The 14,765-nt window shown below is 46.3% G+C and overlaps 1 protein-coding gene and 1 long non-coding RNA gene across 7 annotated transcripts in view; one reads left to right on the forward strand and one right to left on the reverse strand.

Moving 5' to 3' along the window:
- LOC144610686 (transportin-2) overlaps window positions 1-12,351 on the reverse strand; it is a 31,912-nt gene extending 19,561 nt beyond the window's left edge. The window contains exons 1-11 of one of the 6 annotated variants that reach the window (XM_078429568.1): window positions 12,236-12,351; window positions 10,085-10,187; window positions 8,046-8,158; window positions 7,299-7,374; window positions 6,946-7,095; window positions 4,956-5,196; window positions 4,781-4,862; window positions 3,374-3,496; window positions 1,624-1,742; window positions 1,089-1,149; window positions 750-909 (exon numbers count right to left, since the gene is read on the reverse strand). In XM_078429568.1, coding sequence (XP_078285694.1) covers window positions 750-909; window positions 1,089-1,149; window positions 1,624-1,742; window positions 3,374-3,496; window positions 4,781-4,862; window positions 4,956-5,196; window positions 6,946-7,095; window positions 7,299-7,374; window positions 8,046-8,158; window positions 10,085-10,112 — 1,153 coding nt within the window. In that variant the 5' untranslated portion in view covers window positions 10,113-10,187; window positions 12,236-12,351. The other 5 variants (XM_078429567.1, XM_078429569.1, XM_078429571.1 and 2 more) reach the window with 5 other exon arrangements.
- Window positions 12,352-12,462: 111 nt separating this feature from the next.
- The window catches only part of LOC144610532 (uncharacterized), a 43,658-nt gene continuing 41,355 nt past the window's right edge, over window positions 12,463-14,765 (forward strand). Inside the window, exon 1 of the long non-coding RNA XR_013549434.1 lies at window positions 12,463-12,598. This is a non-coding gene — a long non-coding RNA (uncharacterized LOC144610532). The remainder of the gene's footprint in view (window positions 12,599-14,765) is intronic.

Raw genomic sequence — 14,765 nt, forward strand, 5'->3', positions numbered from 1 at the left:
TGTGTATATATCCACTCTTGTTTATCATATTGTTTACAGTGTACTCTGTTCACATATTCTGTTGTGCTGCTGCAAGTAATAATTTCATTGTTCCATCTGGAACATCCTCCCACACTCCAAAGACGTACAGGTATGTAGGTTAATTGGCTGGGTAAATGTAAAAATTGTCCCTAGTGGGTGTAGGATAGTGTTAATGTACGGGGATCACTGGGCGGCACGGACTTGGAGGGCCGAAAAGGCCTGTTTCCGGCTGTATATATATGATGATGATGATATGACAATAAAACACTCGACTCTTACTCATTTCCTGCGCTCCACCTGGTGACACAAAGACCCGTGGAAACTAAGGTTAAAGATTCCTAGTTTTAGTGCTGATCCTCACATCATTTGTCTGATTTCCATCTAAATTTGTATGTAGGCCCCAATTTGCATGTAGTTCAGATTCACAATCAGATAGCCTGTGACAGGACAAGGTATTCAGAGGTGATGTGACAGCTGAGCAAATGTCCTCATTCAGTGGGCATTGGTCCAGGCTATCCAGCATAGAGTAGGAGTAAGAATTGCAGCTGATCTACACCCAACCCAGCCAGCAAGCTCTCAGCGATCCCTCCATCCTGAAGCAACTAATAGTTTATACTGTCAACACGGTTCGATCCTACAGTGGAGTGAAAGGCTTTGGGATCTTGGCACTACATCTAGTGTCTGGGTAAATGTGCCTTATTAGCAAAAGTCACTGTAGAGAAACATACTCAGGTTCCAGTCAGAGAGAGTGTCATCATCGTCATCGAAGTCCTCATCTTCCTCAGCGGCATCCTCCTCATGCTGCAGGGTGACTGTACGGGACTTGTGAAAACGTGGCTTTATATCCTGCTCACTGTCTGGGACTGTATCATCCTCTTCCACATCACCCTGGCAGCAAGTGCAAGACAGTAGGTTACTATCAGTCCAAACTGATTTTTAAAATTCTGTGCAGTTCAGAAAAGGTTGTTCTGTGTACTTTGACAAGAACTGAAAAGGAGATCCATTCTTGCACTGTCACAGGTCCAACTCAATCCCCAGAAAGCATTACAAGAGTTAACGGTCCTCACCTTTAAAAGGATTATGTCAATCTCCGAGTATTTCATCCCATTCACTAAAATCGGAATCAACCTACAAGGCAAAAGTATCAGCTCTCATTAATACGTAGAAGAAGCAATCTCCTCCAGAGTGCCAAGGTATCTGATAGCCATCTCGAGTACAACCCAAAGACTATTTCATTGCTTTCACAAAAGTGGAAACACAACATTGCCTAAGGAGCAATTTAAAACTGATCCGTTGAAAAGATTCAGTGCGCAATCAATCCTGGACAGATGGTAGAAGCCATCAGTATTGATTCATACAAGTCATTTCAGAAACAAAAGTTAAAAATCTCATTTAGAACCAATGTAGTAATTTGGACAATGATTGAAGTGTTTCCCGAATCTCTCCACCACAGATGACTTCAATACACATTCTATTGCAGGTTTAGTGATAAAGATTGCTATGATTAGGCAACAATAGACCACCAGGATGCTAGTAGGGGAAATAGCAATCTATTTTTTTAATGCAGAATGCCTTCATGGGCCCCGTTCTACAGATGCTTACTGGATCAAATGTCCTGATAGGGCCTCCTTGCAGATGGGTTGTTCAGCCAGCGTAAGCCAGAACTCGCACGCTTCCAGTGCCACATTTTCATCAGTGTCCTGCGTCCTCTGCAACATGTACTGAAGGTGGGGGAGGGAAGACAGGAAATGGGTCATTACATGAATTACAAGCAGGATTACCGCAGATATAGGTTTCTGGCAATACCCAGAACTCCAGCTTCCTCAATTTAGTGTCACAATGGATAATGACCAGGAGTTAGTGCTTAACCAATAAATTCACCAATCCGCCTCAAAGTAAAAGTCTGAGGGCATTGACCAATTACTCGCAACTTCCCCAGGACACCAGAATCCCGGTAAACCTGACATAGCAGTACCACCTTTAAACAATCCTTTTAATATTCTGAGAATATTAAGCCGGAAAATATTCTGAGGTGCCACTGGATGATTGAAGACTTTTAAAAATCCCGTGCCCACTACACCGACCCCAAGACAACTTACTCAATGGCTATAAATTGCAGACCTGTCATTGGAACGAGAATGCAATACTGATGAATCAGGAAGCCCATCTACATAAAATTCAATAATGTGCATTTATCAACCAAACCGATGAACTTCATTTAAAACACATTCAATTCTACAACCTGAAACTAAAGAAAACTCAGAAAGTAATCAAATTCTGCACAATGTTTATAAGGCAGTCTGCATCATTGACTGGACACCAGCCAATTTAAGATTGAGATTCCAACACCGGTTCTACTCCATAGACCCACAGACATCGCCCTGGAATCAAGTGGTTGATGACCTAGCTAGAGGAAGCTTTGAGCCATCGTTGATGGGTTATTTTTCTAGAGTCACACTTGATTGCTCCATCTGTTCAAAAACCCAAAGCGTATTGCCCCAGAAATATCCCACCCTCAAACAAAGGCAAACTGTTGGTTGTCAACCACTGATGCAGGAACATGCTTGCTCAAGGACAGAAATTCAGTGTCCATAATTAACTACGGGTTGAATATATCCTTGCAACAATGAGCTGTGATAACAAAGTCGACACTAACTTTATTGGCAAATAGCTTGCTTTTCAAATTGTTGCAGGTCTAACAAATCTGAACAATTTTGCCTACAATCTTAAAGGCACACCCTAGATGTCAACGAAATCCACAAAGACCACCACAGATAGGTGATGCAAAGAGTTGCATTTTATATAGTTAAACTAGGCAATGACACACACGGTACACAGCGCTTACGCAGGGCTGCGTGCTCTTTACACTCATGACTCCGTGGCTAAGCATAGCTCCAATAGTCTATAAACTTGCCGACAAGAAGACTGCGGTTGGCCAAATCATTGGCAGTGATGAGTCAGCATATAGGAGAAAAATAGAACACTTGTTTAAGAGGTGCGCAAAAACAATCTCAAGCTCAGCATTTATGAGAACAAGGAAGTGATTGTTGACATCAGAAAAGGGAAGACCAGGGGTCAATTTCTATTGCAGGGGGAAGGGCAGAGTGGTGGTGGGGAGAGCAGCTTCATGATCCTGGAAGTTAACATCTCAGTGACTTGTCCAATGCCCAGCATAGAGATGCATGGACAGGGGAGATTTATCAGGATGTGGTCCAAACGTAGGTAAATGGGGTTAGCATGGGAAGGCATCTTGATCACATGGATGACCTCGGCCAGAGTCCCCAACAGTCTGATAAAAGTCTGTACATCGGACATGAGGTTGTGTGTACTTGCATCACCGCAGATATCTTACCTGGATTATACTGTGCATGTGTGGGATAAGCCGATCTATCCGAACTTCCAGCAGCATCACCAGAGCCCGACACACATTTTTCCTCACCTCCGAATCTTCATCCGTCGCCAATGCAAATAGGTGCTGCAGGAAACTACTAACATCATCACCCAATCACAGGACACACTGCACAATACATGCTACATTTAAACACTAAGTGAATCCAAGTATTTATCTTGCTACTGACTAGGTCCACTAGCTAGCCGAGTGGCTACTGCCTTTCACATACATCCAATGAACTCTCCCCAAGTGAAAGGTCGGCTTTTAATACATACACTGACCTTGACACTTAAGCAGGCTGGTTTCCAGCCACAGGTAAGCTACCCAATATGGTGACAATTCCCAAATGGAAGGCATCACCTGGGAGAGAAAATTAAATCTTAAAAAAGATTTAAATACAATTTGAAGAGCAAAAAGCAGGTCATTTTTAAAGTAGTACAAAAGGCTGGTAAGTAAAATTGCAGCAATAAGATTGAAGGGTAGCAGAAGCATAAAGTCAGAAAGCGAGCAGTAAATGGTCATGGTTTAGATTGGAGGATGGTAGGTGGTGATGGGACTATTTTTTTAATGAACGACTGAAACATAAGAGTGTACAGTAAAGTTCAAAAATTTTCAATGACAAAACTTGGAAGTTTGGTACAGGCAGGGTGATGGTACAGGCCTGCAGGAAAGCATGAAACGACAAACGACATTTTAATGATGAAAATGTACTTTCATAGATGAGATGTATTTTCAAGTGGGATAGTTTTACTGGTGAGCGACGGGACTGAAGAACCTGGTGTGCACAAAATCCATAGCAGAATCAGACAAATAACAAAATCTACCTTAAAAGGAAATTAGATTCACACAAGGAATGTGACTGACGGCATTGCTCAGATAGCTGGCTCAGACTTGCCTTAATTCTAACCACATCTTTCATTGAGTGCCAAAAGCTTTCAAATATCCAATTAAAAATAAAATAGTTTTGAAAACCTAAAATGTTCCTCTAATTGTCGTAAAAGCACCAAAGTCAGCCAGCACTTACTACATTTAAAGCGTTGTGCAATTCTACCTGCCCTCACCAAGAGCTTACATCATTTTGGTCTGATCACATTGGAAAAGCACACAGCGTCAGAAGCAGAGATTCAATAAAGGTACAATGCAGAGTACCCCAGGCTGCTCATTTCCTATAATAATCACCTTAAATTGCCGATACACATTTTTCAGTAGGATTCTTAGCAGTATGCAGTAGGAGGAGGATCTCTGGCTGTACCCTCTCTGCAATTCAGGTATCCCCACTGCTGCACTGGTTAGGATTTTTCCTAGGGATTTTCAAACAGGTGGGATCATGCCCATCAACCCAACCATTCATGCACTTAAACCACATACCTCGATGAAAGTATCGACATTGTCCATAAGTGCCTGGGCCCTGCCGATTATGAACTGATTCACACAAGCAATTGCATGGGATCTGTGAGACAAAGGAACAAACTCTTTTGAATAATAAATCCAGGACATATTAATTTCTTACACAACTGACTACCAGGGGTAAATAATTTCTTACCTAATCTTGGGACTACAATGTTTGAAAAACTGCAGGAACTTGGGAATCATGATATTCAGAGGTCTGTTCAATGCATCACTGTCAAGCATTTCGGACGAATCCTCGCAAATCTTTTGCAAAGCTCCAAATGCACCCTCACATGTATTGTAATCTTCAGAGTTGAGCAAGTTACAGAGTTGAGGAAGCAGCTCTGGCCAAGCTTGTAGCTCACCTTTTGAAGCAATCGTAGTGATCAAAATACCTAGGGGAAAAAGAAACAGATTGCAGGATCGAGAAAATGCTTGCAACTCAATGGATTAATGCCTCAGGAAAGAATAGAAATATGAATTAGGAACAGAGTTATGCCACTTAGTCTCTGTGGCAAGCTCCACCATTCAACAAGATCACACCTGGTCCTACTGTAACCTCAACTCCGTATCCCCACTTACCCACAATAACCTTTCACCATATTGGGAGGGTCAGTATAATAAGAGGGAAGAGCTTGAATGGGAAGCTAGCCAAAGGGTTAACACAGGGGAATTGTGGACACAAAGCAGTCTGACTTCTTGCAATATATTGCCTGTTATTACTTCCATAGACTGCTCACCACAATGTGGCTTTCCATTATATCTTAACACTTGCACCATTAATACAGCAAAAGCTACTTCAAAGAAGTGACCCCAATCTGGGCAAAGTTACTTACAAAAATCCATTCAAGCCTTGTGTAACCAAAGCAAAATATACCCATTTGAAAGACAGACAATTAAAGTATCAAGTGCACATTCACACTAAAACAAAACTAAATTCAGCAATAAGGCAGCCTCACATCAGGGTTCGAACCTCACCCATGCCATAGTTCAGAAACTGCGCAGTTGGGATTTTAGCAAGTTGGCTAGTGTACTGTTATAGGTCTGCAACTTGACCAAGGGCAGCCTACTGCTTTTTGACAAGCAATTGAATGGAAACTGACCCCTGGAGCACTAGCTATTTAAGGAACTAATTATATACTTGCATACATGCCAACCTACTCCTGCACAAGAGTAAAAAACAATGTTATCATGTAGATTCGTGTGATTGATCAATAATTAACCACAGGAAGAAGGTACGTGTTATGACAGGAGTAAAAGGAACTGTGCTCATTTCAATTGCAGAAAGATAATTTGGAACACATTAACTCATTGCTCATTCAGCTACCTTGCATAATTTCACTAATTTCCGCTCGTATGCTGAAGCTATTAACTCTTTGTACAGTCACAATTTTTGGGAGTTCTGGCGTTTCATGTGAAATTTGGAACACTGGTTCAATTTCTTAGCCTGGTAAATGTGATTAATCAGCCAGGCTGGAGACATTTCCTTTATCAATTATGTATATCATGCTTGTGTAGGGAGGAACTGCAGATGCTCGTTTAAACCAATGACAGACACAAAAGGCTGGAGTAACTCAGCGGTTCAGGCAGCATCTCTGGCGAAAAGGATTCGGTGATGTTTCAGGTCTGAAGAAGGGCCTCGACCCAAAACGTCACCTATTCCTTTTCTCCAGAGATGCTACCTGACCCACTGAGTTACTCCAGCATTTTATGTACATCATGCGTACTATAGAAAGCTTACAGATCCTGTGAGTGGCATGTGCCACATTGAAGTCTCAAGTCTAAATTGTAAGTTAATGCAAACCTGTGCAATATGAACAAAACACCTTTTAATCCAAAGAGCAATGCTAAAATGCAGCTTGTGACAACTATCCTGACATAAATATGCCCAAAGGTGTAGGCTTTCATACATCAGTTGAACATCAGGAATCAGACTGAGCAAGAGGTTGAACAAAACAAACTACATAATTCCTTCTGAAAACAGCAATCGTGCAAATTCACTGGGACTTGCTGACATAAAGGCAGAGGATGATTTATTAAATTTGAGCACTTTATATGCAATAGTTATTGTGAGCAGGAGAATAACAGATGATTGAAGTTCTTGCTACCAGTGTCCAAACTGCTGGTCTGGTTAGTTAAGTTACCTATAGTTGCTCGGATGAGTGGAGAGGCATCTCCTATGTTATTTAAACACTCCTGTTTGATGAACTCGGCAACCCCCTGGGGGAAACTCTGGTAGTGAGCCTTCACATTGTTCTTGAGAATGAGGCCACTGAGGGACCGCGTCGGTTCATCTGAAAGCAGAGAAACAACAAAATGTTATTTGATGAAATTGCCCAGAATACAGCATCACAGCACACAACAGTTCTGCCCTATCAAGCAGCAACTAGTTTCTAAGTCAAATCTTGAAGACTCAGCCATGCTCTGCCAAACAGTGACGCACAGTGGAAATTAAAACATTTTTCTTACAGAATAGATAACTTTTATTAAACAGCACCTTCAGATTTCAGCCTGGTCAGGACAAAGATCAGGTAGTTGTTGAAGTCCGGATACTGGTTCAGCTGCTCCAATTTCTGGGAAAAACAGCTCAGGATAATAAGGCAAAGAAATGCAGAACTCTCTGGTCCAGCCAATACGTAATTACAAATGGTGCAATAAAAAAAACCTCTAGAACACTACCTAAAATCCCCAGTCTTTTGGGAGGAGCACCCAAATCATTTGATGACCAATGATATCTGACAGATTATTCTTCATTCAAAAGGTACCTGAAGCAATGCCATCCGCTTCAGGGAATTGGCCAGTATAATCATCCAAATACTTTGGATATATGCAGCCAGGTCCCGAGTGGGCATAAACCAAGTGCAAACACAAAAAGCTGCCTGGTCTCTGCACTATATTGAGATCGCAGGCGCCATAGCACACTCTCACCTCCCGTTTGTCCCGTGACTGAATAAACCCGCATTTTTATACATGGTTTACCTGGGCCATTCTTTGCTTCATGCATAAGCAACAGTCTGTTAAACTAAAGACTACACAAAACACAGCTGAAAAGAAGAACAATCACACACTAATCCATAAAATTCACTCCAACATAGTATAATAAACTGACAATTTATTGTCAATCTAGTTTGATCAGCTGATGGACCAGAGACACGAACCAATTGGCTAGAGTATGGTTGGGTTTAGACACGTGAATTGTTGGACAGATTCACTTTATAATATATACACTGAACACAGAGGATACTTGTTGAACTGCCCGTTGCGTTGCTGTGTCTGGCGACTGAGAATCTTTGAGCAGCTGTAGCACTTGCTGAAGACCCTGCTCATCAGGTTGCCACTCCATCATGAACAACAAATCTGCAACAAAGGAGAGAAAGCCATGAGACACTTAGTGAATCAGGTTTGGACATGCCAGCTGTCAGAATACCCTGCAGAGCATCACTTTTTAACTGTATAACTTTCACAGAGGAAAATCAAATTGGACAGCAGAGAAACAAAACACAGTCAAAGGAGGTGTTTGACCGCTGAGTATGAAGGAGCAATGCTGGGACCAAATAGGATCATCCCCAGAGAAGGATTGCTAAATAAGCTCACTGAAATTATCAGTTTTGATTGACTGATTGAATGAATGAAAACCGACCCCTCAGCCCAACAATCTGCACCGACCATCCTCCATCTGTTCACACAATTTCCGTTATCCCACTCTCACATTCACTCACGACACACTTGGGGCAATTTATAGAGGCCAATTAACCTACATGTCTTTGGGATGTGGGAAGAAACTGGAACATGTGGAGGAAAGCCACACTATCACAGCGAAAGACAGGGAGACTTTGGTCAAGGGGATTGAACCAGTGCTCCTGGTGCTGTGAGGTAGCAGCACCACCAGTTGCATCATCATGATGCCGGTTTAGGTCCGAAAATAGCCCTTTCAGAAAAAAATGCCTCCAGAACCCATATGGTGTTGGCCATCAACTAGTGTGGTGTCGCATCCTGTCAGGATCAAAGAGCTGCACATTATTTGCCATATTTGAAACAATCAAGCATTTTAGCTGTTCCACAGCATGACCTTGAATAATATTTAATGCGGAGTGGCTTCAAACAGTTTCAAGGTCGACCATAGTTGACAAAAGACACCACCAAGCACCTGATCCATTCCCACTATGATCCCCTCTCCTAAGAAGCTGCTACAACGCTCCACACTAGCCAACACAGTTTCTGCTATGCTCCACTGAATTGGGGTTCCTGCTCTTAAGTGATATCCATCAGTAGAAATCTGAACTTCAGAAGTGAATAGAATCTGGCTTTAATTGTGTGATACTACCCAAATTAATTTTGCCCGGCAGATAGACGAAAAATATTGGCCACAAAAAGCCTATATGAGTTAGTTGCAGCACAACAGTCTTGGTTTCTAGTTTAAACAAAAGTTATCATGATGTATAGCTGGCAGATATGAATGATTAGAGGCTAAACTGAATGTTATAAATCCATTAGCATTGGATACTGGAAGAATCTGTTACACCGATGAAGAAAAGCTTCTAGCATTGAAGAACCAGGTCTGTAAATCTGGAGAATAACTGCTACAGGTAGACGATAGCTATTTGCTTACTCTATAGCCTCACAGTATAATTATGGTCTATTACAAGCTGCCTTTTATTTTTTTAAACAAAGGACCTAGTAACAGGATTGCTTGCAACACTTCAACACCAGAAATTGTTTTGTGAAACCACTTTGTTTTGGTCCCCAAATGTCTTGACTGTATCACTCCCTCTGACAAAGCGAGTCCAATTGTTCAGCAGTTCTAATATATGTTCCACACCAACATCACCCTGTTGTGTATCTTTAACACATCTTTTTTTCACCAGTTCTATATTTCACTTTAGCTGCTTACAATGGATTCACTCTCACTTAAAAGCATACTCATTTCAAGAACAATCTCAAAATCTATTTTAAGGATTATAACACAAGATATGGATTAGAATGTACACTTTACTGGACAATCTTTCAATCAACAGAATGTACACCAGTTTATGGATCTCGCAAAGACAGAAAAAATATCCCTTAATTGAACAGACTGGCCTAAACGGAAAGGAACAAATAACTATTCTAAATTTAAATTTGTTTGAGCTACGTTGTAAAAATGTGGGCATTAAAAATGTATATTCTGAACCACATCTTCACACAATTAGCCCACAAAGTGTTCACACAACACGCACAGCAGATCACCCCACGAACGGATGTATAGTTCACTAAGGCCCACAGTTTGTGTACAGACATCAGCACCTTTGTTCACATTATTTTCTCCAGTCATCTTCAGGAAGATGGAACAGTGACCAATGGGGCGGTCCAGGTCGTGGTGCAGCGGATTAGAAACCGGTCTTAGAACCTGAAATCAGCCCAAACGGAGGCCAGACTTTACCAAACAAATCAACTTCGTCAGGGATTCGGGTGCCCAGGGCCTGGGCTCAGGCAGCCGCCCATACGGATGCGTGCGGCTCCGCCTATGGGCGGGAAGCGGAATAAGGCGAGCGAGGCCCGAAGCCTGCTGAAGTAGAGGCCTCAATCTCGGCTAAAAGATAAAGCCAGCATCGCTGCCTCCACACGCAATCTAGCCTCAAGCGGCCGTCTTCCATGTCGCACATATTACAGGCAGGCCGTGCTGATCCCCGACCTTCCTCAGCTCTCTCTCACTGGATCGAGCGCCTGCTCTCAATCTCACACCGGCCCTATTTTTCTCGACACAAACTTCCCCCCTCCCTCTTCCACGGATCTGATGCTCATTCTCCCCATCCCAACTCACGTTACCGTCTCTGCCCTTTCCTCCTCCGCCGTTACTCGATCAAGGTCGGGGTCGCTACTACTTCCCCCGCAAACACACGCTCCCACCTGGACCCAAACTCCACCATCGCAGCACCCATTTTGCAAATGTTCTGCAGCCTAACCGGGCATTGGGCACCCACCTTCTTCCGCATCACCAGCCCCTGAGCTCCTCTGCAGGCCCCCACGCTACCACACGTGTCCCGCTCTCCGGACCAGCCTTCAGTTGCCTCTCGCGTTTATGTCCCCTCACTCCTCGCCCTGTAATTCCCCTTACCCCCTTGTAATTCCCCTCCTCAACCCCAAGGCCTCTTCTGGCCAAACCCTAAATATTTCTTTTCCTGACCAAGCCAGGCCTGAATCTTTCTCTATCAGGGCCTGAACTCCCGCCACCCCAGGCCCTGCCTCAGCTTATAAAAGTACTTCGTGCCTGGGCCTAGTATTGCACCCGCCTCTCCCAGACTCGTGCCTATTAATCTACTCCCCAAAACAAACAATTCACCTCGGGCTACATTTCCTTGTACTATATCTAGACCTCCTCCTCCGTCCACATTTACCAGAGACTCCACCGCCTCCAGCTCTTCTCGTACCAGGGCTCAACTCAAATCCACCGCCCTCACATGGCCCCCATACATCGGAGCCTTATCCTCCTCCCTCTCCCTCCCTCCACGGCCCTACGCCAAATTCCCTCCTCCTCCACCACCACCACCACCAGAACCACCAGAGCCTCTCTCCTCTCCCTCGCCTCCACCCCGAGGGTCCTCATTGCTCTCCCCAAAACAAAAACACTCTGGGGGGGGGGGGGGGGGGGGGGGGCACATCTCAGAGGATCCAGCTCTTCCCCTACAACCCAGATGTTTCTTATTTCTCACCCCACATCTACCCTGGGCCTCACACCTATTTGAGCCTTCCTTCATCCCAGTTCCCACATCTCTGAATCCCCCCCCATTTCTTTCTATCCCCCCCCCCCCCCCCCCCCAAAAAAAACCCAGGATAAGCATCTCGTTGTATCCTACTCTCCCTCCTCGGAGATATTCCTAACTCTGCCTCCCCTCCAACACCTCATGCTAGGGCCCCCTACCTCGGACCTTTCCTTTCTCTCCCACCCAACATCTCAAACCACTGACCCCTCTTCTCCCCTCCCCCCACTGGCCCCTCTTTCCCCCCACTGGCCCCTCTTTCCCACCCCAATGGCCCCTCTTTCCCACCCCAATGGCCCCTCTCCCCCTCTACTGGCCCCTCTCCCCCTCTACTGGCCCCTCTCCACCACTGGCTCCTCTCCCCCCACTGGCCCCTCTCCCTCTCCCCCCACTGGCCCCTTTACCCCCTCCCCACTGGCCCCTCTCCCCCCCCCACTGCCCCCTCTTCCCCCCCCCCACTGCCCCCTCTTCCCCCCCCACTGCTCCCTCTTCCCCCCCCTACTGCCCCCTCTTTCCCCCCCCCCGCCCCCTTCATCCCCATATCTATCTCTCCCTCCTCCCCAACCCCCTGCCGGTCCCACGTCCCCCTCCCTCGCCTCCTCCTCTCCCCCGCCGGGCCCTCCCCGCCTCTCTCTCCCCCTCCCCGCCGGGCCCCGGGAGCCTCCCCTCTCTCTCTCTCTCCCCCTCCATCACTCACCTCTTCCCTCTCTCTCCCCCGGGCCGCTCGCGCCGCCGGCCTGTACCCGGTTTAAAATCCGCTCCCGCCAACCCCGGCCGCCGCCGCTGCTGCCCCCACGTGACCGAAGGCCCTCGTCTACCCAGCAGGCGCCGCGCCCCGCGCATGCGCGCTCGGAGGGCCCACACCCGGGGAGGTGAGGGGAGGGCTGCCGCTGCCCGCCCGTTGCTAGGAGACGGCCCAGATGCCAGGCCCGAGGCCCGCTCGCTCAGCGGCCCACTTCAAACTTTCTGCAAAGTTGCAGACTGAAGAGAGGAATGGGTGAGGGACTGGAGGAGACTCACTGTGATGGATGTCTCTTTTGTTTGGTGTTGGTTTATGATTGTATGTGTTATTGCATTTTTATTGATTATTCTTATTCGTCTTATTGTTGAACTGCGGGTAATTTTTCATTTCACTGCACATTTATGTGTATGTGACAAATAAATGACTGTTGACTATTGATATTGATATTGACGTTTTGTACAAGATCTGTTGGTGCAGTGTGTAGTCCGCTCTTGAGGTAACTGCAAGCATATCATAGTCGAAGGTAGACACAAAATGCTGGAGTAACTCAGCGGGTCAGGCAGCATCTCTTGAGAGAAGGAATGGGATGGGTGCTTCCTACCCAAGCATATAGTCAGTGAGGCTGTCACTATCAATGGCCAATACACCAACTGCCTCTGCACCCATTGTACATATATTTGTGCCTCCACACATGGACTGCCTGTGCATGCACAGTTCATTTTTTTGGGTACACACACACACACATCTCATGAGCTTATACTAATATAGTACAAACTTAGTACAATACATGTGTAGTAAGGAACTGCAAATGCTGGTTTAAATCGAAGATGGACACAAAAAGCTGGAGTAACTCAGCGGGACAGGCAGTATCTCTGGAGAGAGGAATGGGTGACGTTTTGGGTCGAGACCCTGATGAGATGTGTGTGCGTGTGTATGTGTGAGTACCCAGAAAGTGAACTGTGCATGCACAAGCAGTCCATGTGTGGAGGTACAAATGTATGTACAATGGGTGCAGAGGCAGCTGGTGTATTGGCCATTGATAGTGACAGCCTCACTGACTATATGCTTGCAGTTAGTAGGAAAATAACTGCAGATGCTGGTACAAATCGAAGGTATTATGGCGAGTCCGAAAACTTGTTGGTTGTAGAAGAAGTTTATTGCAGCCGCAATATTCGAATACAGAGTTAAACAACAAGGTAAAGGACAACCATCAAAAACTTACTGTCTTCTTCGAAGACTTCGCCGAACTGAACATTTCGGGCGCCAAAAGCGCACATGACCACGCTGGCCAATCAGCGATGTCGCTCCCTGGACCAATCCCCATGGTCGCGTTCACACGTGACCTCGCTGGCCAATCTGAGGGTTCGACGACCTGGACCATTCTCTATGGTCGCTACATGACCCCCCCCAGAACCCGAGGTACGGAACCTAGCAGGGAGCCGGATTTTGCGACCATAACGAGTACGGAGAGGGACAACCTGAACCACAGCAGCCGGGGGTTCCGGACTTGGAGGAACTGCCGGAACGGGGGGTCCTGGAGGAACTGCCGGAACGGGGGGTCCTGGAGGAACTGCCGGAACGGGGGGTCCTGGACTGAGCGGAACTAACGGAGGTCGGCCTCTCCTAGGGGTTTGACCGACCAGGACTGGTTGATCCGGATCCAAGTGTGCAGGTTTGAGCCGGGACACCGAGACGAGCTCACTCTTGCCGCACATGTCTAAGGTGAAGGTAGCCGTTCCCTTACGCAAAACCCGGAACGGCCCTTGATAGACCCTCTGCAACGGGGCGCGATGGGAATCTTTTCGCAGAAAAACAAACTCACAGTCCTTCAGGGAAGGCGGTTCATGTACCATGGGACACCCATGACGTGAAGTCGGAACTGGAGCCAGGGAGCCCACCCGTTCCCGAAGAGATGCTAACACTGATGGGACTGTAGGCAGCTGGTCTGAAGGGTCCGGAAACAAATCTCCGAGTACTCGAAGTGTCGAGCCATATACTAGCTCCGCGGACGACGCACCGAGATCTAGCTTAGGAGCAGTCCGGATGCCCAAAAGAACCCAGGGGAGCTGGTCTACCCAGTCCGGGCCTTCAAGCCTTGCACTGAGGGACGCCTTAAGTTGACGGTGGAACCTTTCTACAAGTCCATTTGCCTGGGGGTGATATGCAGTAGTGGGTTGTAACTTGGAACCGTACAGTTCTGCGAGCGCGGCCCAGAGGGACGAAGTGAACTGCGGCCCCCTGTCAGTGGTAATAACTGCCGGGACCCCAAAACAAGCTACCCAATGGAGGGCCAAAGTCCTGGCACAAGACGCTGACGAAATATCAGACAATGGGAAAGCCTCTGGCCACCGGGTGAACCGATCCACCACCGTGAGGAGGTGGGTGTAGCCCCGGGAGGAAGGCAAAGGCCCGACTAAATCCACGTGGATGTGGAAAAAACGAACTGCTGGGACCTCGAAATCCTGTACGGGGGGCTGGACATGGC

The sequence above is a fragment of the Rhinoraja longicauda genome, chromosome 37, assembly GCF_053455715.1.
Source record: "Rhinoraja longicauda isolate Sanriku21f chromosome 37, sRhiLon1.1, whole genome shotgun sequence".
In the NCBI taxonomy this organism is placed as follows: domain Eukaryota; kingdom Metazoa; phylum Chordata; class Chondrichthyes; order Rajiformes; family Arhynchobatidae; genus Rhinoraja; species Rhinoraja longicauda.